General features: G+C 43.8%; 1 protein-coding gene across 4 annotated transcripts in view; it reads left to right on the top strand.

Moving 5' to 3' along the window:
- Positions 1-1070: 1070 nt before the first annotated feature.
- TOX2 (TOX high mobility group box family member 2) overlaps positions 1071-21367 on the top strand; it is a 264503-nt gene continuing 244206 nt past the window's right edge. For 3 of the 4 annotated variants that reach the window (XM_024194567.2, XM_024194565.2, XM_024194564.2), the window contains exon 1: positions 1071-1225. In XM_024194567.2, coding sequence (XP_024050335.1) covers positions 1124-1225 — 102 coding nt within the window. In that variant the 5' untranslated portion in view covers positions 1071-1123. Of the gene's footprint in view, positions 1226-1709; positions 1742-21367 lie in introns of those variants that run through there. The other variant, XM_024194566.3, reaches the window with a different exon arrangement.

Here is a 21367-nt window from a genome sequence, read left to right as displayed (position 1 = left end):
GGGGGGAGGAGATAAGGAGACTCAACCTCTTTATGGTAGGGCAGAAAGAAAATATGCCCCTTTCAGGAGTGCAGTTGCAAACAGCAGCTCAGACCTTTGTAGGGAGAGGGCAGAAGAGACTCGGACCCTCTCTAGAGATTGGGGGTAGGTGGAGACCTAAGAATTTTGGAGGACTGGGGTAGAGAGCGTAAAACCGGACCCTCTCAAGGGAGGGGGAGAGGCAGGAGTGCCAACACCACTAGGGGTGGGGATCAGAGGTTCCAACTCCTTTCCTGGGGGGAAGGAGGAGGAGTCCCAGAACCTTTACTTTTTTGGGTGTGTGTGTATATAAATCTTAGCCCCTTGCTGGAGGATGCTGATGAGGAGGTTACACTCCCTCTCCTGTTGCGGGGCTGGGGTGGGGAGGGGGAAAGACCAGTTTCTCCGCTGCTTTGGGAGGGGGGAGTTAGGGAGGGTAAGGAAGAGTCCCAGCCACTCTCCCGGGGTGGGGGGAATCCCAGTCCTTCTCCTGTCTGTAGGAGTTTTGGTGGGGGGGGAGACCAGTCCCTCTCCTGTGGGAGGAAGATTTGGGGGGGTGGGTCCCAGCACCTCTCTTGGTGGGGGACCTGGGGGGAGTCCCAGCTCCTCTCCTTTGTGTGGTGGAGTTTGGGGGGGGGGTTGGAGGGATCTCAACCCCTCTCCTTTTGGGAGGTCCCAGCCCCTGTCCTGGGGGGGGAATTTTGGGGGTCCAAGTCCCTCTCCCAGAGGTGGGAGTTGGGGTAGGGGTTGCTAGCCCCTCTCCTGGGGGGGGGGGAGAGTTTGGGTCGGGGGTCCCAGGCCCTCTCCTGGGGGGGGGGGGGGGTTGGGGTGGGGGGCCCCGGGCCCCTCCGGGGGGGGGGGGGTTGGGGGGGGCAGCCCCTCTCCCTGGCGGGCAGGGGGCCGTCCCAGCCCCGCTCAGCGGCTCGGCGCCTGGAACAATAGCGAGCGAGCGAGGAGAGGAGCCGGCTCTGCCCCCCCGCTCCCCGCCCCGCCCCGCCCCTGCCTGCCGCACGCCCAGCCAGAGGCAGAGCCGCCGCCGCCGGAGGAGCCGGTTCCATGCCCGCTGGAGCCTCCTCGTGCCGCCGCCGCCCCCGCTCGCCCCGCCATGGACGTTCGCTTCTACCCCTCGGCGCCCAGCGCGGTGGCCTCGCTGCCCGGGGCCGAGCCCGGCTGCCTGGGCCCCCTGGACTATTACCACTGCAACAAGGTACCGCGGGCGGGGGGCTGTGGGCCGTGCGCCCAGCCCGGCCGGCAAACTTGCCGGGCGGGACCTGTCACCGCGGGCGGGCGGGCGGGCGCGGGCCAAGCCCGGGTGCTCGCCGCCCCGGACGGGCCGAACTCCCCCGGCGGGGAGCCCAGTGCCGCGGGCGGCCGAGCCCCAGCGCCCGGCGGGAGGGAATTTCAAAACTAGTTCCGAGAGCAGCGCCCGGGCCGGGAGCGAGCCCCTGGGGGCCGGGGGCAGGCAGCGGCGGTGCCGCCTCTGCCCCCATCGCACCCGCGGGGCTGCTGCCTGCGAACACCCCTGTGGCTGGAGGGGAAAACAAAGCAACACACCGACAGCAGCGCGCACGCTGGGCTGTGTGTGAGCGAGGGAGTGAGTGGGGACGGGCAGGGGAGTTGCGTGCGACCGGGCGGCGGCGGCTCGCTTTGGAAGTGTGGCTCTGGTGCGCTGGGCGATGGTTCGGGCTGGAGAATGTACGGGCTAGGAGAGAAGCGCTTTCGGGTGAGTGTGGGAGCGTTGTGTGCTGGGTGTATTTAGTCCCCACTTCTCCACGGGGATGTTTTGCCCAAAGGGATCTCGGCATGTTTTCCCTGTATTTTGCAAACCTGGCTTCCCCGGCGTGGTTAGCTGCTGGGCCGCGGCTCTTGGTCCGTTTGTTTGCATTTTTCGGAACTCTGGCTTTGGACTCCGGGTTCTTGCCCCCTCACTTGTCAGTATCTCGCTCGCCTTCTCATCCGCCCCACACAGCTACTTCTGTTAAACACAGCAGACAGACCTGAGTTGTGTGTATTTCATAAGAGCTATAGTGCAGCATAGCAATCTTTTTAACCTGGATTTTTCCACTTGCTGCTGCACGGAAAAACACCCTTTTTTGTAACTAGCAAGGAATTTGGTGGGGAGTATTCGAGAGTGCCAGAGGTATTTTAGGAAATAATCCTTCATCCAAGAGCAGCAAGAGGATAAAGCAGTGATAGATGGATTCAGCACTCGAGGGACAAGTAGTTCTCTGCAAGTGCCACCCTGCTCCACGGGTTTGAGGAAAACAACACTTGAACATTTTAGTAACAAAACAGTTTGGAGTACAACCTTTGGAGGATTATTTATATGGATAAACTTGAATGCGTAGCTGGGTCTGGGTTTCATATTGCAAATTCTGGTGCTCATATTTAAAAAGTTAATGAAAGAAGTGAAAGTTTTAATGTTTCAGAGCTGCAACTAGAATGCCCATTAGTTTTTCTACAGTAACACTTTGAATCGAACTGAAGAAAAAAGCAATATGGTTTCCAAAGACTTTACAAATGAATTTTCATTTGTAAACTGTATGTATTAAACATTCTCTGCTGTTTGGGTCATTTAAATATCTTGTTTAACTTGAATTAGACTTACTAACATACTATCATTTCTTAAAAATGCCCAGAAATTTTCCCCGAAGTTGAACAATTTTAATTGGAAATTACTTCCTTCCACCTGACTTTTGCTAGTTGTTTAAAAAAAAAGCACAACAGGATCACTCTGAAAATACTAAAAATTGGGCAAACAGCTATACGGGAGGGAAGATAAATTTTCATTAGTACAGAAATATCGATTGCGAAAGCAGATGAGAGCTTGGGTGTCCAGGAGACTATAGGCAGAAGACTTTGAGAGCTACAAGTCTAAAACACTGCTTGTATTAATAATATTATTAATAGTAATCTATTATTATATTATTATTATTAAAAGATTGTAGAAATTAGCTTGTTCTCAGTTTTTTTGATGTAGAAGATGCTGCATCCAAAGCTCTAACTGGGGCAGTGCTCATTTGTCCATCACCTGAGTGACATGCTCTCCCTGTGGCAGCTGGAGAGCAGAGTGCCCTGTAGTGGAAAGTCACAATGTAAAAGTTAATATTTGCTTCCAAAAACTTTGACTTGAGCGACGGAGAAAATTCTGTGGGGCCCATTTTTGTGGAATCAACGGTGGGATTGGCAGGTTATACTCTTGTGATCAGTTTGGAGCTATTTGTTAATACATCCAGTGAGAGAATTGCTGTGAGTGCAATGCTCTGAGAGCACAGACGGAGCTACTTTTCTCTAATTAATAGAGTAAAATAAGTAAGTAAATTTCTAGCTTTTGCGCTGACAAGCTGAATGGGATGTTGCAGAGGAACATACAGGGTACTGACCATGCCACCAGGTGCTGCTGTTGTCACTACTACTGAAGATCTTACGACAGGCAGAGGAAGAAGGGAAAATACTAACCCTTTCCCTGATGTTTAGAATTTTTTTTTCCTGAGCTATCAGATGCCATTTGCTTATGCAGAGTGCACCAACTTTACCTTAGGTGAGAGCCCACTGGGTTGAATTTGGCCCACTTTGTTTTCTGGACCAAATGCAGAAAGATGCAAGTGTGACTAATTTTAATATTAAAAATTGAGCAAGATGAACAGGAGGTGGTGTGCATCATCTGGTTCTACTCCAGGGTATGTTTGTGGGGACAGACTGGGCTACTGTGTCTGAATTCCTATCCTATTCTGCACACTGCAGGTTCAAGTTATTGTGCAGTTACTGGTGGTCCGCTCTTCTCTGTAGATCAACCTTCCCAGGCATTCCACAGAGAGATACTCCTTGTGTGTGCTCATTTCCTCTGAAACAGAAGGCTGCTTCCCCCTGTGAGATCTTCCCTTTTCATGAGACTCTTGGTCTTCATATACAGATTCCCCTCCACCCATCCATGATACGCATTGTGTGTTTAGTGCTGACAATGTGCTCATCATTGAACAACACACACGGATACAGACACAGAGAAGGCAGATGTGGTGGTAAAGTCTGAAGGAAGAGGAAATAAACGCCTTAAAAGAGTTTAATTATCACTACTCATGGCCATTACAAATGGAATGAGTTTTTGGGCTCGCTGTGAATAAGGAGAGGACAGTAACGTGGTACTGCATTCCACCTGCTACTCCTCTAACCCTTAATTCAGACCTGTGGGTGAGCGGCAGCTCCTCAGCATGATCCCCCTTCTCTATTATTAGACGAGAGTCTGGGCTGAAGCAGATTGAGGTGGGAAGGACTCTTGGGCCTGGCTCGTACTTCCATTTCCATGGGCTGGTTCTTGTGCTTGAAGTCTCCATCTGCATTGAGAACCTCAGCAAATATATAATTTGAATAAGGAGGAGCTTAGAAGTAAGTTTCAAGCTCTCCGACTAAGTTTTAGGGGGGCTCTTCCCCCCCCCCGCCCCCGAGTAGGTGGAGAAAGACGAAGATTGAAAGGAGTGCGCAGTGTCACAGTGTATAAATAGCTCTAGCTGAGAGCATAACAATAGCTCTGCTGGTGCTATGGCTGAGCCAATAGGCACTTTCAGTACAACCAGCAAGCTCACTGAGGAAACACTCTTCAGCCCAAAGCATCCTGAAATGTTAATGTAATTGTTTTGTGCACTTACTGAACATGATATTGTTATCATGAGATTTCCGATCTCATCTGTGCGCTGCAGTGAGCCGCAATTCCTTTTTACAACTATTGAGGTGCCTATTATGCATCAGGATTTCCATTTTAAAAAAGACAGGAGCTTTTAAAGATAAAATGAAATGGGGGCATACGTTCAGCACCACATGCAAGGGACCGCCTGTGCATCTAAAGCTCTCCCAATGGGCTTCATGGGAGTAGGGCCCTCTGCTAGCTGTGTGTGATGGTGAATGCTGGCTCAGGTAGGGCAAATTCTGGCCTCACTATGTGGCTCTTCTTTCCCCCCCCCCTTCCCTCTGGGGAAGGGGAATGGTTAGTGGATCCACACCTGTCCTCCTGCCCAGGCACTCCTGTTTACACCCATTACTGTAGCCTGTGAGTGCCCACCTACTCCAGTCCCATTCCAACCCTCCACTCTGGGGCATGGGTGCCTGGAATTGGCACCTCCCCCTCCTGAATGCACACCAGTTCTTTTACATTTAGCGCTGCCGCCTACTGGGGAGAGGGGCAGAACTCCCCAGTAGGCTAAGGTTTTTTACGTGCTTAGGCGTATTATGATGCATTTTCCTCAGACTCTAATAAGCTGCTTATTTTTCAAGGTGTGTTATTTTTTATTGTGAATATATTATGTACATGACCAAGGCAGCACACATCTGTGGCATGTAAGATGATTGACACTCTGTCATGTGTTGGTTTTTACACACCGCTGCCTGCTCCATGAAAATCTTGGGTTCATGCCCACTTTGGTTCAAATAAATATTTATATGGGCCCTTTGCTTTTAAACAGTGTTTGAAATTCCTGGTAAGTAAATTATGTATAAAAGGTTCATGGAGAAATTGCAGTTTTATTGTCCTAGGGCCCCATCCTGCTCCCAGAGCCCTTAGTGAGCAAGTACATTGTATTAGCTGAATTGTTGGCATGTATGTAATGAATAATTCAGGTACATTAATTAAAATAAGTAATATTCAAAGGCCCAGTTTTGCAATCCTTATTCAGGCGAAACTGCTACTGAATAAGAGTAAGATAGTGGGGATCTTGCCTGCGTGAGGAATGCAGGATCAGGACTGTTCTTTGTCTTATGGGCTGTAGGATGCAGTGTTATGTTGTAATGTACTAGATGTGTTATTGGGCTGCCAATGCTCTGGTCTCTTATCTCTATAAGGAACTTTTGACAGTGAATGAGTATGTTTCTGTATATTTTCCTACATAAAGAAATTTAAATATAAATCCCTCTTAATTATAACTGTGCATATTAAAAAGTTCTTGATATTAAATTTGCAAACAAGCTGATAATCATAATTACTGAACATAGTTTGTTGTCTAATTCATGATGTATTTCAGTCCCTGGTGTAGAGAGTATACCTCTTTAACACTAGGAATACATGCTCTGCTCAGTGCACCTCCCATTATTATTAATGGGAGTTATGCATGCACGTCAGTGGAAAGCTGTAGACGCCTTAACATGTCTAACATTTTTAGAAGTCAATAGCATAATCAAAACCTGTGCCCTAAGCCAGAGGTTCTCAACCTTTTTCTTTCAGAGCCCCCCTCTCCAACATGCTATAAAAACTCCACGGCCCACCTGTGCCACAATAACTGGTTTTCTGCATATAAAAGCCAGGGCTGGCATTAGGGGCTAGCAAGCAGGGTAATTGCCTGGGGCCCCATGCCATAGGGGCCCCCACAAAGCTACATTGCTCAGGCTTCAGCTTCAGTCCCAGGTGGTGGGGCTTAGGGACCAGGGCTTCAGCCCCATGCGGTGGGGCTTCGGCTTTCTGCCCTGGGCCCTAGCAAGTCTAACGCTGGCCCTGCTTGGAGGTCCCCCTGAAACCTGCTCGGGGTCCCTGGACCGCTAGTTGAGAACCACTGCCCTAAGTCTTTCTAATAAAACTATTAGTTACTTTGCTGCTTCAGATATACCATAATTTCCCTGTATTTTGCCTTCTCAGTTCTTAAATTGATAAAAAACTATTTTGTTAATATACTGTCATAAATTATAGATAATTAAAACCCACAAGCCATGAGATAAGTATTAATTTGTACCAACATTTTCTTCTTAAAAAACAAACAAACACTCATTAGAAATTGAATCTGCCCTGCTGGTATAAAACAGGGTCAATCTAATGAATACATTTTTATGGAACATTCTGTTTTGTTTTGACTTTTACTGTACATTGTAAATTGCAGTGATAAACACTGGCCTTTTTCAATGTTTTATTACTTTGCCATGCTGGAAGATAAAATATTTTCTGTTCCTTTTTACTTTCTAAGCCAGTTCTGTTTTGAAGAAACATAAATCTTTTTTTCTTTCAAGAGAGAATATTGGATAGGGAATAAAATGTCCAGTAAATTTTTAATTTGGGGTCTATTTTATTCTCACTTTGTGCAGGGAACTCCTCTTGATAGCAAATGTTGAATAATTCCCTGAAGATGGGCAAGGACCTAAAATCTTGGGAATTATCTGAGTCACTCAGTGGGCCATCCCAGCTTCCTACAGCATATTCTTTGATGGTTTATGCATTCTATCTGCATAGTAGAAAGCGTTTGAAGCTCTATTTTGCCGTTGGCTTTATTAAATCAGAAATTCAGAGCTAAATAATGAATGCCCATCCATTCATAGAAATTGTTGTTCTAGCTATATGTGCAGAGAGAAGGCTTTATTCTAGTTGTTTTTGGAATAATAGAGATATCTTGAAGACTACGCTGGTTTATATAACAATATGTTGTAAAGGTCAGTTCTGATTAAATCCCTTAAAGGCCTGATCCACAAAAGTTTTATGCACATGTGGTGAGGAGGGAGTTGGCACACTGAAGATAATGGTTCAAAATCTTAAAGTTTCTTTTACTTATTTATGATTCTTCAAATTGACTATGAACATTTTCCTTAAAATCACTGGGCCAGAGTCTGATTTGTGTTATGCAGCCATAAATCTGGACTAAGTATTGATGTCAGTAGAGTTACTGCGTACTGACAGTGGTATAACAGAGATCAGAATCTTTCTCAGTGCATGAACAGTCTAAAAAGCATTACTGGTGACAAACTGTAGTTCACTTTGTATTCATAAAAAGGAGCAGTTCTATAGTGGTTTATAAAAGTGTACCACACACATTATTTCTGCTAGCTTCAGGGATGATTGTTAATATAGAGGACACCTGTGACCCACGCTATGCTCTTTATACCTGTTCTTTCAGTGTCCTACTTTTGCTATTTGTTTTTATTCACTACGGATAAAGTAGGATTGTTTTCTTTTTAGGGTATTTCTGCATGTTCCACCATTGCTTTCCTTGTGTGTCTGTATTAAACTGCAGAAGAGGCATGGACCACTCTGTATCCATATGCAGATTATTCAAGCCAGCAGCATTTTGTTGTGAATCAGGGAGGCGGGTGGAGGAGAGGGGGGAATGTGTCATCCCCCTAGATGTGGAATGAATTTTTTTCCCAGTTACCTTTGTGTTCATCCTTTTTATGAATAGCGCTCTAAATGCTTTTACCATAAGTTGGATTATATCTTTCAGTATAAATGAAGCATATAATTGTGTTTTCCTAACAGCTCTACATTAAAAATAAGTTATTATGCTGCTAATGTGTTTTCCTAGACAATTTTCCATCTAGTCACTATCAGGCTTCTGTTTTTAGCTGTTGCGTACAACATCTTCTCTGGCTTCTTTCTGTTTTATTTTGCATTGCTAAAGTACGGGTGAAGTGGTGCCATGATTCCAATTTTGCTACCATTAACTCCTAATGGGAGATTTGAGTTTTAATGTTCCACTTTTGTGATTTTTCCATACACCTTTTTTATAATTAAGTCTTATATTTTGGGATTCATTTCCTGTAGAGAGGGAGTAACCTACAATGCAACATACACTGAAATGAGCAATAATCAAAACTGTTATAAAGATGTGGTTGAGAATGGTGTTAAATCATCTGTCTGACTCACTTATATAAGTAGGTTTAAATATTTTAGTCAGGTGCATCCTCCATTCTTTTATTGTTCCTTTCTGATGGATGCCATTTCTTCTTTGAAAAATGGAACTGTCTGCTGTGTAGCCTGCAGGCTGAATCTTTGCATTATGCCACAGAATATCCATCCTCCATTATAATCTTTTGCATAGATTGGTTGACCTCTGTAGATATAATTAAATCTCTTCCTGGCTACTGTATGGTTTCATTTCAGCTCCGTGCTGTATGTATCTGTTAGGTAAGTGTTAAATTAGGGCCCTATATCAGTAATTGTTATTGTGGTATGATTATTTGAAAATCAGTTTCTACTGGGTAGTGTGAGCTATTTCTCAGAAGCCTTGTCTGAGGAAATCAGGTGACTTTTAGTCTGAGGCAGTTTCTTGACCTCTAATTATAGCATGGTCACAAGAAGGCTGGATTGCATGAGTGCTTAATGTAAAATGTAGATTTTCTGTATTGCCTTAAAAACTCACCCTCTCACTCTTTGTGATATGATTATTCTGTGTTCATAAGGGTCGGCCAACCTCCCTAGAGCAAGGAAATTAAAGTGGAAATATCTGGCCTGATCCTCAGTGTGAGTAATTCCTCTAAGTCAATGGAGCAGTGCTGACTTACTCCTGGTGCAGCTACAGTCCCATCAACTTCCGTAAAAGATCCTTAAGACTGGCTAATGTACTTGTATCACTTCCACTCTGCTACAGACATTACCCTGACACAAAGGACCATGGCACTGGATGTTGCAAAATATATAGCCCTGGTACTTCAGAGTTTTTATGGAAACAGAGATACTCTGTTCCAAAATGAAAACAATATTGGGAACACTTGCGGCCTTGGCTATGCATGCACGGCTCCCCCTGGGCCAAAGTCAGCCCTGCTCTAATGTCATTCTGCCACTCACTCTGGATTTGACCTATGCCAGTGTCTGATGGCAGAACAGGGTTCATTGTTTTTATGGGAGCTCTTTTAGAAGGTGATAAGCACTTTTTTATTGGATTAAACAGATTACATTAACATAGTTTTTCTTCCCACAAGATATACCAAAAATGTCTGACTCACAGTTTCCATTCCTGTTTGGATTCCTTGGAGAGGCTTTGTCTTTTTTTCTCTCCTGGCCTGTCTCTTGCTCCACTCACATAGCCCCATTCTTCTCTTTCTCTCCCCTCTAGAGGAAGTCATCATCTTTCTCTTTCTCCTTTTTGCTTCAGGTCCCCATGGTGTCAGAGTTGGGAGATATGGATTTTATTCCTGGCCTTGTCACTGACTTGCTGTTTGATCTGACCATGTCTCTTAGGCCTTCATTTTCAGAAGTAACTAGTGATTTTTCAGCTCCATTTTTTGTGGTGCCCTGTCTGAGATACCATAGAGGGGCCTGATTATCAGAAAGTGGTGAGCATCTGCTCTCTGCAAACTGGAGCGTTTGAAGGTGGTTCAAGTTGAGCATCCAGAGATGGAGGCCTCCCAAATCATTGGTCACTTCTGAAAATTTAGGTGTTTTGAGCCTCTGCTTTTCTACCTGTAAAATGGAGAGAATAATTCTTCCCTTTGTCACAGTAGTGTTGAAGCTTAGTGTTTGGAAAGCCCTTAAGAGCTTCTAGAAAACAGCAAATGTTATTACTATGTCTGCTTTAGTGCCTCATTTCTCCATCTGTTCGGGATTCCCCTCCATATCAACTTGATTTCCATTCTTTCTCTTTTTGACCGCCTCACTCTTACCCATCCTTCACTCGTCTTCTAAAATTCGGTCTCTCTATCTCCTGGCTCTTTGCTTCAAAGTCTCCGACCCCTGTCTCATCTATGCTTATCTCTTCTGCATTCTCTCTTTCCGCAGAACTCACCTACCGCTTCCTGGCTTCAGTACCAACTTGACAGCAACACCAACATTGACCGCACAAATAATTTTCATTCCCATTAGCACTAATCCAGAGAAAGGTGGTGGTACTGCCTAGGCTATCTATAATACTTTCAAGAAGATTCTAAGCCATTTAAATATTTTGTGATTTCAAAATCAATTTAAATAAGGGAAATGGGTGGGTGAGTAACAGGATTGAAAATATGTTCTGGAACCTTTTGCTTCCAGGTCCTCAGTTCAAAGCCAGCTCAGGTTGGTACTGATTGAAATCTGTTCCCATTGAATGGCTGCTCCCTGGGCTGTGTGAAAAGAGTTAGCGGGCCTTTGTCCAGGTCGTAGACAGGTGTCTACACTACTACATTTGCTGTTATGTTGGCAGTCTCAATAGAAAGACTAGTGACTGAATGGGTCACATAGACTGAACTACCCTCTCACCCCTAAAGATGGTTTCTCTAGCACAGGGATTTACGCCTCTTTATTTTGCTTTGGACATCCCCCACCCCCCCCTCCGCCCAGCCTCTTGGGTCTTCACTAATCCTAGATTGTGAGCTCTCTGGGTCGTGGTCTTTGACTGGGCCTCTAGGCACTACATCAGCATAAATAAATGAGGGATGAGGTGCAATGGTAAGGAATAGTGTGTGTGTGGGGCTTGCACTGCCAGTGCCTGTGCAGCTGTATCTGTTCTCTGGAGACATGTGCTCAGGCTCAAGGGATGTCTGTCTAGCACTAGTTGCCAGCACTGTATTAATGGACTTCATTTTTTCCTTTACATGCCATCACTGCTCCCTAATTTACAGATAAACATTTTCTCTGTCAAAGAAATAAAACAATGGAGAATATGAAATGGTTCTAATCTTCTACAAAGGTTTATCTTAACATTGCATTTTTATAAGGTGAGCCATTTTAACCGCACTAGTCTGGAGTAAAAGAGTGATCTCATAATAGAAGTTTTCTAGGGAATCCCATGGGGAGCTGGATTTGTAACCCTATTGTCTAAAGGGGGCAGGGTACCCAAGATTCCTTAATCGGCAGGAAAGAGACTTTGTCAATGTGGAAGTGATTATAATTTTATGAAAACTTTTAAGAACGCTCTTTGTCAAGAGCTGGAATAGAGTTTAATTGAATTATCTTGGCTCGTCTCTGCACTTGGGGTGGGTGGGGGAAGCATTTGGATATAATTGGGGGGAAAAAAGTAGAAATACTTTAAAAATTGAAAAATGGGCACTTTGACCACAGAAAAATGTGGCTTGTCATCACACTAGGAACTAATAGTCACTTCCATTACTTCTGAGCTCTGCTTGCCAGTGGTTTCATGTTAAAATCAGGAAGGTAATTCTTCCTCTGCCCCCCCCCCCCCCCCCCCCCCCCCCCCCCCCCCCCCCCCCCCTCCCCCCCCCCCCCCCCCCCCCCCCCCCCCCCCCCCCCCCCCCCCCCCCGGTGTATTATCTTGTCTGTAAATAGTGGTCATTAAATGAAGAAGAATGTAGTGTTAAAAATATCAAGCTTTCAAAAATGGCTGGCAGACCTTACCAGTGATAAGCATTGTTGATTGAAGATCAAACAGCAAAAGAAAACCCTTCCAACAAGAACCATGGAGTGAACCCTGTAGCCAGACAGTGAGGTCACCCAAGCTTCAGTCTGTGTATATTTAGGAACCTGCACTGGAATTATGGTCTGGTCTCCTCTAAACCAGACGGACAGTGGTGACATGTTGTTTTTGAACCTGACAAATCTTAAAACCAAGGAAACATTTACCGTATGCCAAGAAAACCAAAGCAATGTTTTCATTATTAAGTGGTAAAAAAATTTTTAAGATAAAGAGCCTGCACCGAAGAAAAGACAATGTGGTCATAAAGTAAACTGAAGACTAACAGCATGTTTGTTATTTATTAACTAATTGACAACCTCTGGTTCTACATCAAGGTGGCAAATTAATTGTGGGAGGCCATCTGCCTAAAATTGGGCAGTTCAGCCACTACCTGGCCAGAGAGCGCATAGAGGCTTTTTGGGATTTGATTTAAATCAGATTGAAACATTGGCCTTTGAAAATTATTTTCAGTCACTGTTTCACTTTAGTAATGGGTTCTGAAGAGGGAAACATTTATAATCTTTATAGCTGCTTAAGCCTACCACATCCTAGACTCTTTGTTAGAATGGCTGTAACTTGGCCTTCTCTTCCCTGGCAGAGTAGCCTGCTAGTAAGTCTAATATGAATAACACAGGTGGAGTTTTCTCTTAAATTTTAATTACTTGTGAAAGTATAGTAGCAAATAGTTAACTTGTGTGCATGTGGATGCAACTAAATAGATGTTCTTCTCATTTGAAAAAAGAACAGGAGTACTTGTGGCACCTTAGAGACTAACAAATTTATTAGAGCATAAGCTTTCGTGGGCTACAACCCACTTCTTCGCTTGAACTCATTCTTCACTGGGCTATATTGGCCAGTCCTTCATCTGATGGAATTGAAATCTCTTATGCCGTTTATCGACAGACTTAGGCCCCAATCCTGCAACTGGCCCAGCATGGACAGATGCCTCCTCACCATTGACTTCAGTGGGCTTTCTGGTGGGCGCAGGGTCTGCCTTTGGAGCCAGATGCAGGAGCTGGGCCTTACACATGAGAGGTAGTCTCACTGCTGCTGTACGTGGCGTGACTTGGCAATTGTATTTGTCTGCATTTGCCAGATGCAGCTTGGTCTGGATACACCAAAGATTGCTTTAAAATGGTTCTGTTGGCACTTCCCAGGTATGAGATGCAGGAAGGAAAATGTCATTAAACTGTGTGTGTGTGTGTGTGTGTGTGTGTGTGTGTGTACAAAATTGTCAGACACATAGATGAACATAATTTGTTGGGGAAGAGTCAACATGGTTTTTGTAAAGGGAAATCATGCCTCACGAATCTACTAGAATTCTTTGAGGGGGTCAACAAGCATGTGGACAAAGGGGATCCAGTGGATATAGTGTACTTAGATTTTCAGAAAGCCTTTGACAAGGTCCCTCACCAAAGGCTCTTAAGCAAAGTAAGCTGTCATGGAATAAGAGGGAAGGTCCTCTCATGGATTGGTAACTGGTTAAAAGATAGGAAACAAAGGGTAGGAATAAATGGTCAGTTTTCAGAATGGAGAGAGGTAAATAGTGGTGTGCCCCAGGGGTCTGTACTGGGTCCAGTCCTAGTCAACATATTCATAAATGATCTGAAAATAGGGGTAAACAGTGAGGTGGCAAAATTTGTAGAGGATACAAAACTACTCAAGATAGTTAAGTCTCAGGCAGATTGCGAAGAGCTACAAAAGGATCTCATGAAACTGGGTGACTGGGCAACAAAATGGCAGATGAAATTCAGTGTTGATAAATGCAAAGTAATGCACATTGGAAAACATAATCCCAACTATACATATAAAATGATGGCGTCTAAATTAGCTGTTACCACTCAAGAAAGAGATCTTGGAGTCATTGTGGATAGTTCTCTGAAAACATCCACTCAATGGGCTGTGGCAGTCAAAAAAGTGAACATAATGTTGGGAATCATTAAGAAAAGGATAGATAAGACAGAAAATATTATATTGCTGCTATAGAAATCCATAGTAGGCTATAACAGGGTTAAAAAAAGAATTAAATATGTTCATGGAGGATAGGTCCATCAATGGCTATTAGCCAGGATGGGCAGGGATGGTGTCCCTAGCCTCTGTTTGCCAGAAGCTGGGAATGGGCAACAGGGGATGGATCACTTGATGATTACCTGTTCTGTTCATTCCCACTGGGGCACCTGGCATTGGCCACTGTTGGAAGACAGGATCCTGGGCTAGATGGACCTTTGGTCTGACCCAGTATATCCATTCTTATGTTCCCAAAATCCAGGGTACACACTTCTTCTGCACTCGTATACTAAAACAAATCAGTATGTTCAAATTGAGGAATGTTAGGTTATATTTCCAGTAAGGTCATGCAAGGTTCTTAAGCAAGTTTTGAATCTTGATTTTCTGGAAGTATATGAAGGGTGTAAGAAGTCAGATGAGCTAGTTGTTGCTGCCAACAGGAAATCGCAGGAGGGACAAATCCAGTTTTTCAGGGAAACTTCCGTGTCTTACTTTTGGGTTAACCTGAAGTGTTTTGATTCATTTAGATTCCTTTAGTGTTAGAACCCTCCTGTATAACAACATTTAAAATGAGAGAACTGGTGCCCATTAGCTGCAAAGCAGTGCTCCAAGTTGCCTTAGTTACATGGGACAGCTTGGATTTCAACATCCTTCTCTTCGGGTCATGGGGTCAGATCCTCAACTTGATGTAAAATGTCATAGTGCCATGTGTCAGCTTGGAAAGCATGTTCTGTTTTAGAAAGGGATGATTCTGAGAGCTTCTCACTGAATGTCAACATTATAGTGAAAGCTGGATGGCTCTGGAGATTTAAGAACCACTACAGAGCCTTCCAGCACTAGGTTCTTAGTTCAAACTGGGCTCACATTAGCAGTAACCAAATATTATCATCATCGGAAGCTGGTCAGGCAGCTATGTGAAACACTGGTGCATCTCAGTGCAATTCTGTGTGAACAGGTATCCGCACCACAAATAAGTTCCTTGCACTGTGGTATTAATGGGCCTTTCCGTGATCAGTTTCAGCAGAAAGGACAAGGATTAAATGGACCATTGGGAATCAGCTGCCCTCATCCATACTATGGTGGCCCTGTGGGTCAGAGCTGCATGCTGCTGTTCTAGTTATTTTTCCTAAATAAGCTTATCTAAGCCTCATGGATCTCTGATAATTATGGCAATGAAACTAAATGGTGTAACCTTTTAGTGCAGTGTTAGACAAAGTTCCTGGTGGACCTGTATGTTCACAGGACTCTGTCCCACCAGGTGGTGAGCACCCTCCATTCTGATTGACTTCTCTGGGTGCTGAACCTGCTTAGCATCTCTCACAACTTACTCAGTGCAGCATCGAGCCCTGGGTGAGAAGAAAATTCTGCTTTGTTACATTTCAGAGCACAGTTTCACATTGACCAGGCCTTGCTTAATAAGGACCACTGAGTTCAGGGAACTGACTGAGCAGGGAGATGACTTGCTAAACACATACCATTTTTCTCTCTTTTGTCCAGTTTTCCTTTTTTCCCTCTTTTATCTGAGCATTGCGTCCTATACACATATTTCCTGCTTTGGGGCTGGTGTGGCATGTGTCTGCTTGCTGTGTCTGCCAGTTCCGATGTTTGGTTCCTCCTTGCTAGCACCACTTGCTTCTGCAGAAGCATTTGATGGTGTTATGTAAGCCTCGAATCACAACCTAACACCTTCACAGCAGACGCTGCTAAGCACACTGGGTCAAATTCACCCCTGCACTAACTCCACCGATTTCAGTAGAATTGCACCGTGGGTGAATTTGGCTCAGCAACTAATGGGAGGAAACCGATATCAGTAATGTCATTCAGAGGAATCTAACTAAGTAATTCTATTATCTCAGGTAGCTTCAGCTTGAGCTATGAACGAGCACCATAAGTGACTGTAGGCTGGAATTTAAATTGCTTCTAGAACACAGACATTGCACATTAAAACTAATTTTTGGCGTTAGAACAAGATGCTCCGTGTCTCCTGCTTGAGATCTGGGGGAGTTCATGTCACAATACTGGTACAAGTTCTTTAGCTGACTCTCACGAAGGACCATGAAGTTTAAACTGAAACAAAAAACACAGCTCTGACTGTGAGTTACCACAATTCTGAACTGAGACTTATCATGACCTTTCCATGTGGGCCTCTCCATTAGACTGGTGCAGGGGGTCTCAGCTATTTTCATGTCAGGCACCACATTTTAATAAAGAAATTGTTTGCTGGGCACCACCTCTGCCATGCATGATTGGATAGGCCTTCTCCCCTCCCAGTGGTGCTTGAATAACATCTCTGTGGCAACTACAGCAATTGCTTACATGGAAAAGTGGTATTAGTAGAATTTGTAATGCACTTCTAAATGTCTCTTAATGGGATTTGGCTGCTAGAGGGGAAAAAAGCAGGAAAGCCAGCAGTGCTGAGTAACCAGCCACTTCTTTGTGCTCCATGCACCACAGTTTAGATACCACTGGGTTAGAGAGAAATGAATCCTATTGAACTGGCCTGGTGGTGCTGTTGAACTTCTGTTAGGGACTAGGATAAAACCATCTCTACTTCTGACTTAAGACAAGATGTGAACCTATTGGAAATGCTCAGTTACACCCATGCGACTTCACAAAAATCAATGGAGCTGTATGGGTGTAAGTGAAGGCAGAATTTGTCTCCGGAGCAGAGAGGCTAATGCATTAGCCTTTAGCAGGTTGATAATTCCCATCTCGGTTTCCAGTCAATCCACAGTGCCACAAAGTAAAAGAAATAATGGGCCAGCTCCTCGGCTGGTAAAAATCAGCATAGCTCCATTGACTCTGAGTAGAGCTGCTCTTTTACACTAGGTGAGGATATGGCCCACTGCTTTCATACAAGAGTTGTGTACATGCGAGATGGTAGTTACTGTATAGCTCTGTAGTTCAGTCTTTAAGGCCTAGCGTGCCACATCTAATTTTTATAATTCTGTTCACTGTAGCCATCATGGATTCTTACTCATGTGCTATACACTAAGCCAAACCATGTACCACCAGTCGTGTGAGCACCTCATTTTGAGAACTGCTGGTGTGACTCATAAAAATAATGCTGTGTCCCACATACAGTGCAGCAGAAGTGAATTAATCATATCCTTTTTTGTTCTAACATAATGCTCAGCATTGGATTTAGTTACTGAAATATTTTTTTCTGCTGAGTTCTCATCTTCTTTATTTTTCCTTCTCTGTACTGTCTATAATCAAATTAAGTTCTTGAGGAACAAAAGATTTACTAGGGGGAAAATATCCAAGAAATGCATTAACCTGCTAAATGCTTGTATAGACTAGGGATTCTCAGTGGTGTAACTTGTTACACTGCAGCCAACCCCCTAAGGTAGTGCACTGCACCGGTGTAATGTAGGGAGGTAGTGCCAGTTTGGGAGGCATTTAATTGGGTCTCTTGATATTGGTCTCAGCAGAGAGGTCAAGGCTTGAATAAGTGTTAACTGCAGGGCTGGTCCCTCCAGCTCCGGGCTGTAGCACTTAGGAGATGCAGTTGCAGTGTGTGCAGTAGCCTGCCTTGCTACTGTGTATAGCGGTGTAAATCAAATAGAAAAAAGGGGGAGGACGAACACTTTCAAGCAGAGAGGTGCCCTTAGTCCTCAGGCAATGGGAACAGGGTGTAGTGGTGGGAGGAATACGTGGTACATGTTCTACAGTAGATATTGCAAATGCACTGTGGGGGAAACCTACCCTCCTGCTCCTGCCCTGCCCCCACAGGCATAGCACATTCCCTGCCAGTGGAAATTGGGCAGAGCAGGCTTTAGGGGAGCTCTGAATAGCATGAGCTCACTCCCTGCACGATGCTGAGTCCTTCTCTGTGGGCAATCTGTGTGCGTCACAGGAGGGTGATGGTGGAGCTATGGAATTCACCATATCATGGATCCTCTGTTATGGCTGGGGTGCACAAGAGAAGTGGAGGGCTGCAGTAGTGTCCATAGAGTGTCTGCAGAGCCATCTCTTCCATGCCCAGCCCAACTACTTGAGCTTCTCAAGAAGGAAATAGTCACTAGTGTAGTGTACATGGTGAGCTTTGTGGTGAAGATGGATTTCAAAGCAGCAGATATTTCCCTACCTGTTAGTAAAACGAACACAATCACTCATATGCGACCCTTTCCTGCCCAGTTTATTATGAAAAGATAGATCTTTTGGACCAAAGACAAAAAGATCCGAGGTAAAAACAAGGCTACCATGAACTTAGGCAAAAGATGTCCTGTAACCATTAAATACTATGGAACAAAATGGACTCAACATGAGAACTCATAGCAAATCTCTCAATAAATTTCACAGGAACCCTGTAGGTGCATGAGACAGCTCGTGGGTGTCTGATGTGTCGATTCACTTCAAAGCCGGTTATAGTGCAGCTGCTAAGGGATCCAGCATAAGTTGGCTAGTGCTTGCTTTCTATAATTTGATGATTTCTATTGCTCATGAAAGAGAGAGCTGTTAGTGCTAGCTAGAGCCAGGTGCAGTTATCCTGAATGTAATGTGAAATTACAAGAGCTGTAAAATAGGATTTAACTCTCTGTTTGCTTCAACTTCTAGGATGACAGAGGACTGACTTAAAGGGCCAGTTACCAATCTGTTACACCAGTGTACAATTGGAGTAACTCTATTCACTTCCATTGAGTTACTCTGGATTTATACTGGTATAACTGTGATCAGAATCTGGTCCAGATAATTTTAGACTATGATGGGATGGGTGAGAGAAATGAAAGTCTAGCAGTAATTCAATGCCAAGTACAAATACACTGTCAAGTACATCATGTTGTATAATTTAGAAAGGATGCTATTTTTAGAAGGCCATTAGAATTCTGCTTTTCCAGAAAATAAGGGAAAGAAGAGCTTGGAATGAAGCATGTCTTAAAAGGAGTCTTTCCATGTGTCGTGAAGACAAAGGACTTTATACTGTCATATTTTTAATGTACAGCATCTTATATAGAATGCATTTGGCAAAACCGTGATAGATGTGATATTTCAATGAAAGAGGGAAGAAAAACTGAAATCACTCTGGGGCAGATAGTCAATATCCGTTTTTGTTATTTGTTTCAAATAAGTAACCATTATACTTATCTTTTTAATATTAATCCCAAACAGAAAAAATTGTGGATGTGGCGATCTCTCTATCAGGGAATATTATTTTAAAGCTCATGGGGTTACATTAGTTGAGTGCATAGTGAATTCATTCTCTGGAGCAAATAAACCCCCATCAGACTGAATGCTGGGAGCTGACAGTTTAACGTTGGGATGTACATCACAGACAGATCTCTGGGGGCAGGGTGGAGAATTTGGTCCTTCATGTAATTCTTTCTTTCCCTCCTCCCCTTTCGCTTTAGTGATGAAATTGGTTAAAACACTTGCATTCAAAACTGGAATTAACTGTGCATTGTTGTGAGGAAGCCTGTAGTGTTGCATGACTTGTTTGTTGACCATTTGTGTAAGCAATACTCATTGGAAGAGGAAGGAGCCAAGTTCCTGAGGAAGAAACCAAGTTACTGCTGCTTTTTAAGATGTAACCTTTCCATATTTCAGTATATCTCTATGATACCTTTGGTGAAGCATTAATTATTTCTGATCTAGAGAGAGTCTCTTTTGAAATGATGCTGAGAACCAGTTTACTCCTGCAATTTGGGTTTTTCCTTAACTATATCTCAATATAAAAATAAGTGGTACAATACAAACATTAAAAATGTGGGCTCTCTTTATGTTGTATGTGCAAATGATTGCCCAGAAAACTTTGAGCACTCAGTTATGCAAGCAATTTTACGTGTACAAAAACCCATTTGTATGCACAGAATTGAGTGCAAAGGGTTTTTGCATACAGTTCCAATGGTGTCCAAATGACAATGCACCAAAAGTTCAGTTGCACAAATAGAGGATGAGCTGCGGCCCTCCTGAAAATTTGTTTTAAAGCAATACATGATATAATGTAACAAGTATTAGGGGAACAACATCTTGTAGCTCCTCTGTCTACACTTCCGTTGCAAGCAGGTCTTCAGACCTGTATAAATCTTCAGGGCAGGTTAGTAACATAACGCTGTGATATGAGACTCACCCAACCTTATTCACCTATCTCTCTTTTTTTCTTTTACCAAAAATGATTATGGTCAAGAAAAACTTTGTTTTTGGCTAGCAATAGGCAGGATTTAAAACAGTTTTAAAAACATTAACAAGAAAAGAAAATTCGAGTGCTCTTTTTGAAAAGAGGCATCTAGATTTTATTTTAAGTTTAATATTTACGTTAGTTAATAGCCTTTGATATTCTCAAAATGTATAGGAATGACCAAGATATTTCCATGAGAAAATTAGCTCCTAATCATGGATAGCAGCTACTTTCCATAAGGATTTCTGTGTACTCACTAGTATATAGTTTATGTAAAAGTCAGGTTGGTCTAGTGAGGTTGGTCTGGGCATAGGACTGGGCATTTGGAGCTCCTGGATTGCAGTCCCATAAATGACACAGACTATCTTTGTGTACTGTGGCAGCTCATGCTGTCTGCCTCACTTTTTCCATCTGTAAAATGGAGATAATACTTCCATGTCTTATGGTGGTGTTGTGTGGAGCCATTAAAATATGACTGAAGTGTTCTGAAGAGGAAAAATACTGTATAAGTGCTAAGCATTGTTATTATGGTGGATATCTATTTTTAGTATACAAACTCCCCATTGATTTCCCTGCATGCAGTTGTGTGTGTCTCATACACTAGAGTCCCAGTTCTGCAACAGCATATGTGTGGGTGAAGCCCCATTGACTTCGCTGGAGTTTTATGAGTGCAAGGCTCTACCGATATGCATGCTGTTGCAGGATCGAGGCCTAGGAATATTATTACAATTTATTCATTATTTGTAATCCAGTAGTGCCTAGAGGCCCCATTGGGAACCACTGTACAAGGCGCTGTACAGATAAGAGTGCCCTTAGCTTTGTAGGATTCTCCAAGAATGTAGCATGATCCTGCATTTCCTTTGCCCTCAGTGATGCTAGTGTTTGACATGAGCTGTTGTTAATTGCTGCGGAAAGACTAGCCTCCTATTAGAATGAGAGCTGCTGTGCAGGAGCTCCTCCTTCCCTTGAATGGAGAGTTTGCACAGCGTAAAAAAAATCATTAGAGAACAATAAAACATTTATGGGTGTGATTTAAATCTGGACCTGTGGTGGAGCAGGCAGTGAGGAAACCTTACAGTGCTTCTACCTGTGCTGTTTGCGTTCTGTGGGTTAAGAGAAGACTTAATTTGCTAGTGTGGCTGGTCTGACACCTTTCGTC

The sequence above is a fragment of the Terrapene carolina genome, unplaced genomic scaffold (genome assembly GCF_002925995.2).
Source record: "Terrapene carolina triunguis isolate 2854851 unplaced genomic scaffold, T_m_triunguis-2.0 Scaffold233, whole genome shotgun sequence".
In the NCBI taxonomy this organism is placed as follows: Eukaryota; Metazoa; Chordata; order Testudines; family Emydidae; genus Terrapene; species Terrapene triunguis.
The sequence above is the reverse complement of the archived record's forward strand: the minus strand, read 5'-3'. Positions and strand labels throughout refer to the sequence as shown.